The sequence below is a fragment of the Camarhynchus parvulus genome, chromosome 7, assembly GCF_901933205.1.
Source record: "Camarhynchus parvulus chromosome 7, STF_HiC, whole genome shotgun sequence".
In the NCBI taxonomy this organism is placed as follows: Eukaryota; Metazoa; Chordata; class Aves; order Passeriformes; family Thraupidae; genus Camarhynchus; species Camarhynchus parvulus.
Window position 1 is genome coordinate 30823837 of NC_044577.1, and position 12714 is coordinate 30836550.

At 44.0% G+C, this 12714-nt stretch overlaps 1 protein-coding gene across 7 annotated transcripts in view; it reads right to left on the reverse strand.

Moving 5' to 3' along the window:
* The window catches only part of NCKAP5 (NCK associated protein 5), a 378350-nt gene that overhangs the window by 186319 nt on the left and 179317 nt on the right, over window positions 1-12714 (reverse strand). For all 7 annotated transcript variants that reach the window (XM_030952067.1, XM_030952070.1, XM_030952063.1 and 4 more), the window contains one exon: window positions 10766-10829. In XM_030952067.1, the coding sequence (XP_030807927.1) occupies window positions 10766-10829 (64 nt within the window). The remainder of the gene's footprint in view (window positions 1-10765; window positions 10830-12714) is intronic.

Sequence of the window (12714 nt, forward strand, 5' to 3'; positions counted from 1 at the left end):
GAGGCTTCCTGAATCCCAGCCATGCCTGTTTGGGTACAGCCCACTGGGCACAATGAACAGTGGGTTAGCAAACTCTTTGTAATTATACAGTCTTTCAGTTTTGGCAAGAAATAATTTCTGCTGCACATTTAGAGAACGGGAAATATGCTGTTCCCCAGTGCTTCTGGGGACTCCTGCAATATATTACTAAAACAACTCCTGTCACTCACTCAAGCCATCAAGCCTGACATCAAATTCAATACAGGAGAATTATGAACAAACTTGTCTAAATGGGGCTGAGAAGAACCACCCGCACTGCAAATGCCCATGCAAGCAGAGCTGGGTTCCTGGGAATCAGGTGCACAAGGGTTTGGTTCAGCTTCAGCTGCTGTGGTTTTATGGGGACCAATGCCACAGAGCACTGCTGGTCCTGCTCCTGCCCAGGCACTGAGTTGCAAGCCAGTAGCTACATGGAGAGAGCAAAGCTAAGACAAGTTTCTCCTTCCTGTCTCCCTTTACACATTAAACACATTTCTAGAGCTGATATTCTTGTTTCTTGTGGTTCACAAGAGTATTTCTGCTCACCTGCTCATGCTCCTTCTCAAGCTCTTCCTTCTGATGTGTGTTAGATCACTTGCAGTCTTCACACCTTCACTTCCACTTATCTCCTCCCACCTATTTGTGAACAGGTTTCCCTTATCCACTGAGGAAGATACAAGCACTGTACACCTGCCTTTAGACTATGAGAGCTGGCAACTCTCAAAGGCTAGTTGTAGTATGAAAATAATTTTCAACTTCTCACTTAGTGCATGTATTTTCTGACGGTATCTCCTACATCACAGGTTTTCCCTTTTTGGGTGGTTAATTAAGAATGACATCAGGAAGCAGTACACAACTCAAGATTTCCAACAAGCACCTGGAAATTCTGACCTGCTCCTCTAGAGACATCCATGGAAAAAGCTTCTTAAATGGAAAACTGTGCCAGCCACTGCCACAGGGCACTTTTTAATACTTACCACCAGGAAGAGGATGTTCCCAAGAGATAATGATTTTTCCCCAACACTCAGAAAGTATTTCTAAATAAGCAATGTCACCATGGATGCCAATCACAATGTGCATCATAAAGATGTAATTACACAATGACAGTGGTGTGAACAGCACACACTGAGGCAAATCCCCTCTCACTATTCGTTCCAAGCCCCTGGGCTGTGACTGTTCATGGCACACCAGCACTCCAGGATCCAAGCATTAACCAGCACTATTTAGAAGACCCTACCTCTTCCCCAAAGAGTTCACTACCTACACAGGCAAACAGACAAACAGCAGAAGAGTCAGAACAAAGCTTGTTTTGCAAATCAGATCAGAAATTTAATATTTTCCACGATTATAAAGGATATAGGTGGTAAAGGTAATTACAGGCCTTTAGGACACCAAAGTTAAAGAACATGACCATAAATGAATGTAGTGAAAAAGGGTTTTAAGCACCTGGTTATTTACAGTCACACAGCAAGGTACTACACAGAAAGCACAACTTTTCCATGTAGTTTGGAGAAGGAAGAAAAGCCACTTCACAGCCAGGTAAGGCCCTGCACCAGGCCTGGCACTGTCATTAATTTCCAGCCTAACTACAGAGTGCATCATGCCAAGCGGTATGGAAATAACACAATCCAAACATCACAGTCATTCCCACAGTCTAGACAGTCTCCTCTTGCAGGACAAGCAAGCAAGTCTAATGACCAGCTCCAGACTTGGAAAACTGTGTCATGAGATCTTCATTATGAAAGATCCCGTAGAATATCAAAAGATGCCTTATCACAATGCAATGGACACGGAGCCAAAACAAACAGAAAGTATGGAAAAGCAAATTCCTGACAAAGCAAAAACTGAATTAAAGTTTATGAGAACTGGACTTGGGAGTGAAAGGACAGGAAGAATCACAGTTGCCCAAATCATATGAATCTGTACAAAGCTAAATAGGTTTAGTACAGGAAGACATTACTTCCTTACTACATTTTAATATTTCTTTTAAATCTTGGAGAGAAGTTGCAGAGAGATTATATTATGCTCTGCCAAGAGAAAAACAACAAAAAAGCTCATGGGACTTAATGGCACAAAGAATACTGTCCAAAATATAAAGTCCAAATCTTTTTCAGATGAGCTGCAAATAGTTTTCCTGTCTACTTGCAAAGTGTTCAGTGGACAGAAATGGACCAAGAGTTTTTCCCAGTTTCTGCTGTCTCTCTTTTATTCACCCTCAGCAGATTATTTTCTATACACCTATGTTGTGTCACTGCCCAGAGGGAGCTGACAAGCCAGCAGAACCTTACCCTGCTCTCCTGGTGCTGTGGAGCAGTTATGGATCAGGGCTCCATGGGCTGGATGCTGAACAAAGACTTGTTGCAGTAAGGAGTTTGTACTCTCACATGCAATTTAAAGCACTGCTTGAGCTGACTCGTTCCAAGGGTCAGCCCTGACTTCACAGAACAAGCTCCAAGAGCACTGCATGAATTTAAATAAATTGGAAATTAAGAGAGGCAGCACAACTGAAAGACTCTTGGTATATAAATTTTGTCCTTCCTTGTACAGGAACTTTCTCTCCTTCCTGTTAACCTTTTCTGCCCCATGCATGGAAAAAACCCTTTAATTAAAAAAAATATTAAAAGAAGTCTTAAGAAGATAAATTAATGGATTTCTCTCTGTTCCCCAAATTAACAACAGAAACACACCTTCTACAGAAGCAATTGCTGGTATTATAAATCCTACAGTAATAGTTTAACTACTGGCCACCAAAAAATAAACCAAACAGACCAAGCCCAACAAAAATTTAGCAACTTCTTTTGCTTGTTGTAACATACTAATTTCCCCAGGTACTTCAAGAACAAAGTTGCAACACCAAGTATACCACAGCAGTTTCACTACTATTAATCTGTATAAATTTACCTTCCTAGTTTGCATAAAATTAAAACTGTTGGCCCAGTGCACACATTCACCCTTCCTGTTCCTCATCCTTAGATGTCGTGACTAATTCAGTCCTACCTGAGATCCCCTTTTTGCATGAGCTAAAGCCAGAGCAGAAATGTTGTGCCTTTTCAGCCTGCAGATTGGTGGCCCTATTCAGGTCACCCTTGCAAAAATATTAATCCAGCGAGTATGTGGCTTACTTGAGTCAACTCCTGCCATTGCCTGGAGGAGCTCAGGATTGCAGAGCTTAACCTTTGATATGAAAATGTCTGCAATTCACTGTTATTAGTGCATGGGCACATCACTCCCATTAGGCAGTGAGGTATTGCCTAGAGCAGGATCCATCTGCTCCCAGTCATAAAGCAAGATTTGCTTCAAGCTGGAGCCAAGTGCCACTCCAATACTCCGTCCACCCATGGATGCTCTGAGACTGCCCCTGCCCTTTCTGTACTGTACAACTGCCTTTGTTATCTAAAAATGGCAATTTCTACTGGAGGGCACTTTAGCCAACATGACATGCTTTCTACACATTGCCTCTGTTTTACTTCCAGACCTTATATAAATGCATTTTGATGTTGTAATTTTTTTTCCCCCGTGTTCAGTGATTTTTACATAACTCTGTTTGACTTTTTTTTTTTTACGTTGACTAAATACTTGCTGAAGAGTGAGACACCACTTCGGTGAGCTCCAGCTGAAGGGGAAAAGCTTATTTCTGCTCCTCTGGATTGAGCGCTGGTCTTTCCGTGCCGGTGATTTCGGAGACGCTGGGAGCATCGATGCCTTTGGAACGGCGAGATCCGAGCGCAGCCCGGGAATTCCTGGGGCGCCTTTGCCGTGGCTGCAGCGCCCTCTCCTGGCGGCAGCGGGGAGCGCCCGGCGGGACCCGATCCACGGGAATCGCTCTCCCGCGCGGAGCCCGCGGGATAAACCGCGCTCGGAACTCACTGCCAGCCTCAGAGCCACCCTTGCTTGGAACAGCGGCTGGTTCTGAGCAGAGGCAATCGCGCTCTCGTTGGAAAATGACTGCTGAAAGTGTCAGCGACTTAAATCATAGAGAATAGCTAAATTCATAATACCGTTAAAATACAGAATTTCAAAATATCCACATATTTGCAAATTTGAATCAAACAAAAGGCACCCAGGACATAAGGGTCTATGTCCTGGGTGAAGGTATACAAGACATAAGGGTTTTTATTTGAAGATAAAACTGCAAAGTTGTGAATGAGGGCATTTGGCCTAATGAAGTATGAAAAACTAATGAGGTCCAGGAGCATTAAACCAGGCTTGTAAAGAATTTCGATAATCATTATTGATGCTAAAGCTGCTTCTAATGTCACTGAGCTTCCATGAGGGCTGTATGATGGAGTTTCTGAGAAAAGGGAGCCAGACAGCAGGGCTATCTGTGCATAAATACACAGCTTCACAGAGAGGGCAGCACAAGGGTCAGATTGCTTCTTTCTGGCTTAGGATATTTTATACTCAATGAGACATTTCAAAACAGCTACTTGCACTCTCTCTCTGTTACTTTCTAATTAAAGCACAGATAGATGCTTTCCTAGAACATAAGGACCCAGAAGGTGGGAAAGAACATTTAGCCTTTCGTACCTCATCTTTAACACTTCATTTATTACTAAATATCCTCTATTTTTAAATGACCCGGGTGCTTCTGCCACAGCAGCCTCCCCCATGGCCAAAGGGGATGGAAGGATTCATCACACCAGTGACAGTGAGCACCTCCGTGCTCATGGCAGGACATTCTGCTGCCAGCTGCAACACCCTGGCTCCAGAGCAGCCTGAGCATTCCCCTCTTCCCTAAAAGCCTGGTATGTAGTGCAGATGTTGGGAGCTGGGGCTCTGGGCACGCTGACCCTGCAGCTGATGAATGGGGCAGCATCAACGTCAGCTGCGGAGCTGAGCACAGCGCTGGGGTGGCGGCTGAGTCTCAGTGCCCTGGGAGAGCTGAGCACCACGAGGGGTAAATGCAGCTCCCAGGAGAGGCACCCTTTCCTACAATCATGGGCTGCCTCTCCAACTGTGCATTTCAGCTTCCTACAAGAATTTAAAAAAAAAAAATTTGCTTTCTATCTTCATTTAACTCAGCTCAACACAGCACCTTCAAGCTGGGGTATGGTCTCTTTCTTCTCACCAAAAACTAGCACCCATGCTAAAAGCCTGAACTGGAGTAAAGAGCAAACAACTGAAAACACATACAAACCCCCAGGTAATTTGGGAAATATGAGAACACAGTCAAACTTTCAACTGACTTTAATGCAATTTTAGTCAAGACCTTTTCTGCACTTGAACACATCCATCTCCACGTGAACGCTCCAGTTTGGCAGCGCTTGATGAGAAGAGACAGATCTTCTCAAAGCTGATTACAATTTACGTTTCAATCTGGCAACAAGAGTGGTTTGCACTTCCCGTGGTTTTTGAAAAGACTGTTACATATATCTAAATCCACTACATTTAAGAAAGTTGTAACAAGCAGAAGTGACTCAGTTCCTTATAATAATGGGACATGTTACTGACTCTGCGAGTTTTTTAAGCCTTTTTTATTTCTTCCACTCTTTATTTAAAAACTTGCAGTCTCCACTGTTTTACTGCAAAAACTGTTTGTAAAGCAAGAATTGTGCTGATCGCATCAAAACTCATTAATATAACTTGTTTTTCCATTATTAGCACCATCTGAGCCTGTTGAAAGCCTTAACCAGGGCTTTAATTTTTCCACAGAGAGCTTTAAATTAATTAGTGGTTTACATGCTAACAAAGAATCTGATACATTCATAAATCAATCTAATGCAGAAGGATTACCAGAGGGTGGAAACCTATTCAGTGGGGAGCTCACATTCACTTAACATGGTGTGTTTTCAACAAAAGGGTGCAGGTGTGGGATAGATGGGCACCAGGAAGAGCCCATGATAATCACTTTGCATCACTTAAAGGCGCAGCAGGACACATGGTAAATCAGAGCCTAGGGCCCACCCTAAGTGAAATCCATGTAGATATAAAAGGCAGTAGCATCCCACTTTAACCTTCACAGCTAAATTGCCAGACTGGTACAATTTCTTTTATGTAGGTTACAGGCCACTGAACTAATGGAAAACAGAGTTGAACTAAAGGACTAGGATGGAAAGAACAAACCAACAAAACTGTATAGCACAGATACAAATAAAGGTATCAAATAAAAAAATGTAACTTTTTTCTGGGTAATTATTAAACTTATTCAAGTTATCAAAATGTGATTGTATATCCTTTTGGTTCATTTTAGGCTTTTAAACTAGTTTCTGCTAAAACAACACTCTGCCACAAGAATTCTACTGTTACTGTTCTCATATTTTTCCCCTAACCTGGCACTGTTCACTGTTAAGAAAATTTCACAATGCACACTTTTCCTCATCATGTTTTGTGTCCAAAGGTGCAAATTCATGCACTTCAAATATATAAAAATACTTTGATGACTAACGTGGTTTTCAGTCTTCAGAATGTTTTGAAATAAATTTGTGATTTGCTTTGAAAGCTGCTTATTTTAAAAATGGGATCTCTGTCACTACAGACACCTGCACAGTCCCCATCAAATGCAGTGAGAAGTGTACACAGATGAACTGATCACCTCAATTTCCTTTACAAAGAGTCATCCTTGATGAGTCAGAAGAGACATGACTAAGAAAATTGTGAACATGCACACTATGAAATAAAAGACCATGAGTGACAGGAAGAGCCAAACAATCCTGGGTCAGTGCTGCTGGAACTTTCAATGGATGTATTTGCAATAATTCCACATTTTGATAGTGAAAAATCAATATTTACTGATGGTGGTTCATAAAATAAAGAAACTTGAGCAATTGTCAGGTATTCAGCCTGAATGATTCAGTTCACAGTTAAAGTCAAAATCCACATAATCCACTATATGAGGTATCAGATTTTCCATACAAACATATTGCAAGATTACTTGTATGGCTTTGGTGATGTTTGTCTTGAAAGCAAGCATCTTCATTTCATCTTCTGTAGTACCTTCCAGTAACAAATCAGTCAGGAAAACTGTAACTCTGGGACATAGCAAAAGCCCAATTATTTGGGGAGCACTGTGGGTCCCACACGCTGGTACCACACAGCACACACCACCTGATCTTCAGCCTCAGGAAAACCTCTCCTTGTACACATCCATTCCATCATCACTCACCAGATGTTTACAGATCCACAGACCCATTTTGTGAGCAAAGCCACCCCAGTGTAAGCAGCTTCTACAGCACATGCTTTGTGTTTATTAGTCACTGGTTTTATGTACGTGTCCACCTTGCTGTGGTTCCTGGGTGTTGGGTGAACTCAAGCGGGAAGGACAGGGAAAACCCACTGCAACACGTCCTTCCAGCACCCACAGGGACAGGGCACACATTCCCTGCTCCCTGACTCTGTTCACCCTTACAGAATCACAGAATAATGAGGTTGGAAGAGATCTCTAAGATCATCAAGTCCAACCTATGCCCTAACACCTCAACCAGACCATAGCACTAAGTGCCATGTCCAGTCTTTTTTTAAACACATCCAGAGATGGTGATTCTACCACCTCCCTGGGAAGAGCATTCCAGTACTTTATTATTCTTTCAGTGAAATTTTTTTTCCTAATATCCAACCTATACCTTCCCTGACCTAGCTGGAGACTGTGTCCTCTTGTCCTGTCAGTTGCTGCCCGGTGCAAGAGACCTATCCCCACCTGTCCACAGCCTCCCTTCAGGAAGGTGTAGAGAGCAGTAAAGTCACCTCTAAGCCTCCTCTTCTCTAGGCTAAACAGCCCCAGTTCGTTCAAACATTCCTCACAGGGCTTGTGTTCCAAGCTCCTCACCAGCCTTGTTGCCCTCCTCTGGACATGCTCAAGCATCTCAACGTCCTTCCCAAACTGAGGGCCCAGAACTGGACACAGCACTCAAGGTGAGGCCTCACCAGCACTGAGTACCGGGGAAGAATGACCTCCCTGCTCCTGCTGGCCACACAATTCCTAATGCAGGCCAGGATGCCATGGGCCTTCTTGGCCACCGAGGCACACTGCTGGCTCATATTCAACTGGCTGTTGACCAGTACCCCCAGGTCCCTTTCTGCCTGAACACTGTCCAGCCAGCGAGCCTTACAAACACACACCCTTATGTGTTTTACATAAAGTGGGCACTTCTTACCCTCCTGACCTATCTGTGCCAGCAAAACCCATAATTGGGTTTTTTTTAAAGAAGTAGAAAACGCTAGTGGGTGTTACATGAGGTGCCAGCCTGCCAAAGGCTGGTGTGATGCCCTGCACAGCTCTCAGGATGCAGGGCAGCTCCCTGTGCTCCCTGCCTTGCTTCCCACTGCAAGAACGCCCTCCACGAGACCCAGCGAGGCACTGGAGGTGCCACTAAAGGTGACACGTGCTGTCACCTGTGCCCTTCCCAAACAAAGGAGCTGGTTCCATGAAAACCTCCACTCCAGTCTAACCAGCACAACAAACAAAAAGCAAACGGGAGCGAGTAAAGGCGATTAGCTAATTAGTGATTAAATAAAGCTGTGGCCTGTCGCTGGCAGGGAGGCTGGGGGATGCCATTGCTTTGATCCCGGTGACAGCATGGCCAGGCCCTCGGGCGCCCTGTGGCTGGCTGGTGGCCCTGCCCAGCCTGCTGTCCCCGGGGGATGCCCATCACAGGGAACAGAGCAGCACACAGGCTGGGCACCCTGCGGGCAGGCTGCTGGCAGCCAGTGCTGCTCGGGAGGGAGCCCCCTGCTTGCCAAGGGCTTGCTAGCTCACAATCCCTCGCCGAAATTTGGCTACAAGTGTTTGGAAAGAATCTGCTACTTTGGAAAGGATCTGCTCCAAAGGCAGGATGCGCTGCCGGCTCCTCGCCCTGGGAATGCGGCTCCACGACTTTCTTAATCCCAGGCCTCCCCTGGGTTCAAATGCTCCAGCCCTTAGACCCTCGCTGCTCTCACACTGCTCACAGTCCCGCAAGTTCATTAATGTTAATTAATGACTGCTGTGTTTCATATTAAAATCACCAGCTCTGAGACACAAAGAACTTTCCATACATCAACTGCTTCAAAGCAATCGTCTCTACAGGCGCGCTGGCTCTAGCTCAGGATAATTGTGCATATTACCCTCAGGGAAGAGGGAAAAAACGACCCAGTATTTACCTTGGGGGAAGACTGCGCCCCCAGAGAGCTACCTGTCAGCTCCTAATGGGTTACAACATTTGGCCTCTCAACAAATCATACAAAATTATATCCTGGTTACAGAGAGAAGTGATCCACAAACCCATAGTGAAAGGCATAAAAGTGTCTGACAGGCAAGAGAGGACACAACAACGGGGGTGCACATACCAAAAGCCTCAGCAGCTCTAGAAGGTTAATCAGTATTGCTCATTTCATATCGTATGGGATTATCCCACTAAGTATATTTTACACTCAATATATTATATTACTGCTATGCCTCCAAGGGAATGCTAGTTAAAAAAAAAATAAAGGAAATATTTCAAATAGAGTAAACAGCTCTTCCCAGATTTTGACATTTATTTACACTGAAAACTAAAATGCAATTGCAAATCCAATGCCTGATCTTTGCCATTCTTCCTCAGGCAAAATTCCTCCTGGAGGCAGCAGGAATTTTATCTCAGTCATGGACTCCTGGGTTGCAACTTTACCTGATAAAAGTTTGTTCCTCAGTTCCTCCAAGACTTTTGTGCCCATTCTCATAAATTACCCACGGGCCAGGCTTCTCAACTGCTTAAACCCCATCCCAAAGTCTCCTTGTGGCCAGCCCAGCCATGCTGCAGATCCCAAGGCCAGGAACATGGGGGTGGTGTTGGGTGGGAGCGGGCAGCGGCTCCCACAGCTGGGCTGGGCACATCTGGGGCCATGGTGAGAGCAATAAACCCAGAGCTGGTTTCTCCCACTTGGCACTTAGGTCCCTCCAAACCTCACCTCACCATGTTAATCACTAAGGGTTTATAAATGGCACTCACTGGAGGCACGTGGGATTTTAAGGACCCTGCAGCACACAGTTCACAGAGCATCCCCTCCCCAGAGCTGCTACAGCTGCTCCCCACAAAGTTAAACAAACTTGGGACCACCAAAGTCTTTCACAGCCAACTGTACAATCACTCAGATCAGTGGCACTTCCACATATGTTCAAGGGGATAGTTTGGGTTTTAAGGTTTTTGAACAAGTCTGCTTTAACCCATGGAAGCTTAAGACATTTTATCTGAAGACAGGGACAAACAAACTCCTTAACAGATGGAAACAGTTCCTCAGATATTAAGTAATTAAGCACACTCAGCACATGTTAGCTCCCAAAGAAAATTGTTTTGAAGAGATAAGGCACTCTATAAATTGAGGTTTGTGGTCAACTAAAAATCTGCCATTTCATCTTTTGCTCACAAGGCTAATCTCATGAATTGGTACACAAAAAATGAAGATACAAGGAGCATTACATGATTTACAAAATTATCAGATTGAGGGGTTTTTCTAAGCTTCCATGCTTGTGTTCTTTCATTTTTCTGTGGTTGGCTAAGATTTCACAGGCAAGTAAATCTACTGCTTTTTGATCTGAAATTGCCTTTCTGTGCTTGCCTTGCTTCTAATTCCAGTGAGGAATGGAAGCAGCTTTTCTCTCCCATGGCTTTTCCAAGGAAGCAAAGCCTTGAGTTTCCTCACATTTATGAACATTTTCCTCACCTTTATGCCAATTTATGCCGTAAATTGGAAACCTTTTGTTGTGTCCAAGACCTGGACACTCTGGTGACCACCTTCAGCCAGCCCAAAGGTGAGTAAGACAAGGATTGCAAAGCAGTGAGTAGGCACAGCTTACCATGGCTCCTTCGCTCTTACTCTGGGCAACCTCCCGCTGCAGCCGAGCCACACACAGCTTCTCCCTGAGGAAAGAAAAGCCTGTGAGCAGCAGTTCATTCTCCCCTGGCTCCCCCATTCCTGCCTGTGCATTCCTGCACATCGCTGGGGTAACCCCCGGCAGGCCCCGCTCTCCTCCCTCTGCTCCCCTGCAGTATCTGGTGGTTGTGTTATTATTTCATTTCATGGCAGTTTGACAGAGCTGTCAATAAATCAGCTGAATCCAAACATCATTTGCTTCATTCAAACAACAAAGCAGCTCATCATGCTGGTGATATGGAAGCAGACTGTGCAAATCAGATTGTGTTATTTATTTTCCTATAGCCCTGCACATCAGCTTTATTCTGCACCATACTAACACACGCCAGATTTATTGCATCATCAATAAATATACGCATAAAATTGAAATTAAAACCATCTATTCTATATATAAACACAGTGTGATGCATTTTGCAACTACTGAATTATTAGATTTTTTTTTAATTAGCCTTTTTTCATATAAGATCCTTATACAAATATTTGGCTCGACTCAACTAATAGTTAATTTGTTTAATTAAGGATTTGGCAACCACAACACATTTTCAAGTACACTGAAAAGTTGTAAGAAAGAAATGAAAAGGAGTGATTAGCATAGATTGAAAAGGAAAGATCATTTCCCATTGTATGGCCTGGGGAAACTTCATCCCCCAAAAACCCCCCAAAAGTGCCAAGCCAGGGAAGAAGTAGGACCCAGGCTCAAAAAACGCTCCTATCATTGACTGGGTCAGTCTCATCCAGCATGGAAAACTAACTGCTCTATGGTATTTCATTCCCAAACCTGCAGAAAAAAAAGTAGCCTTTAAACCATTTCTCAGGAACCATTCCTGATGAGGAGAATCTGCACGTGCCTGCCTAATTCCTGTGGAATGACAGCTCTCCTGTCACTCAGCCACAGCTCAGTGAATGCCTGGGTCACTGCACCAGGCCCCCTCTCCATTTCAGCAGAAGATGCGGTGTTTAAGCTGAGTCTCTGTCACTGAGCACCCCTCAGCATTCCTCATACAGCCAACAACTGTGGGTATCAGATTAGCACCAGGCATTGCCAAAATCCTGATCTGTAAACAGGGATGATGCTGAAAGCACTGAATATCAGCAAAAGTTGAAGATAACACGGCCACAGCCTTGTAGAAATTGTGTTTGCGTTCTCCAGCATGATATCAAGACCCTCTTTGGCAAATGCGAAAAATTATGGAAAATTGAGAAGTGCAATTAGTCAAGAGCCTTAACATAGGTGTCCTAAACTCATCTTCTAAAACACACGTACCACTTCCCCCCTTCCTTGCTCAGATACCATCACAGGCAAATTATAAAACTGGTTAATCCTATTTTTAGGGTTTAGTTCATCTGCTGGAAATAGCCCCTTGCATTTTTGCACTGCTTCAGTGCCCTAATATGTTCTAGTGGAAAAAGCAAGTATTCCCTTTGAGGAGGTTTTGACCTTTTAATTGCAAAACAAATGCCTAAAGCTATTTTATGAGAAAATATGTGGGGGGTGGGGGAAAATAAACAAACCCCCCACAAACCACTCCTCCATGCACTTCCTGCCAGTGGTCTGGAGAGATTTATTTAGCTACGTCTCCTACATCAGGAATACTCCTACTTCCCTTACTCCATGTTAACTCCAACATGGAATCAGTTACACATTTCTGGAATTTTATGAGAATAAATTTCACTCAAGGTCCATTCACAAAGGAGGCTCCTCCATCAATGCCAGGTATTCCCTGTCTGGGTGAGGATCCTGGCTGACATTCCCAAAGGGTTTTCTTAGCAATTTTCCCAGTGAAGGACAGCAAAGCATTCTCTAACTTTGTTTATAGCATTGCTGCTGTTAGGAACAGAACCACTTTTAAATAGCAGAAAATGAAAAAGAAA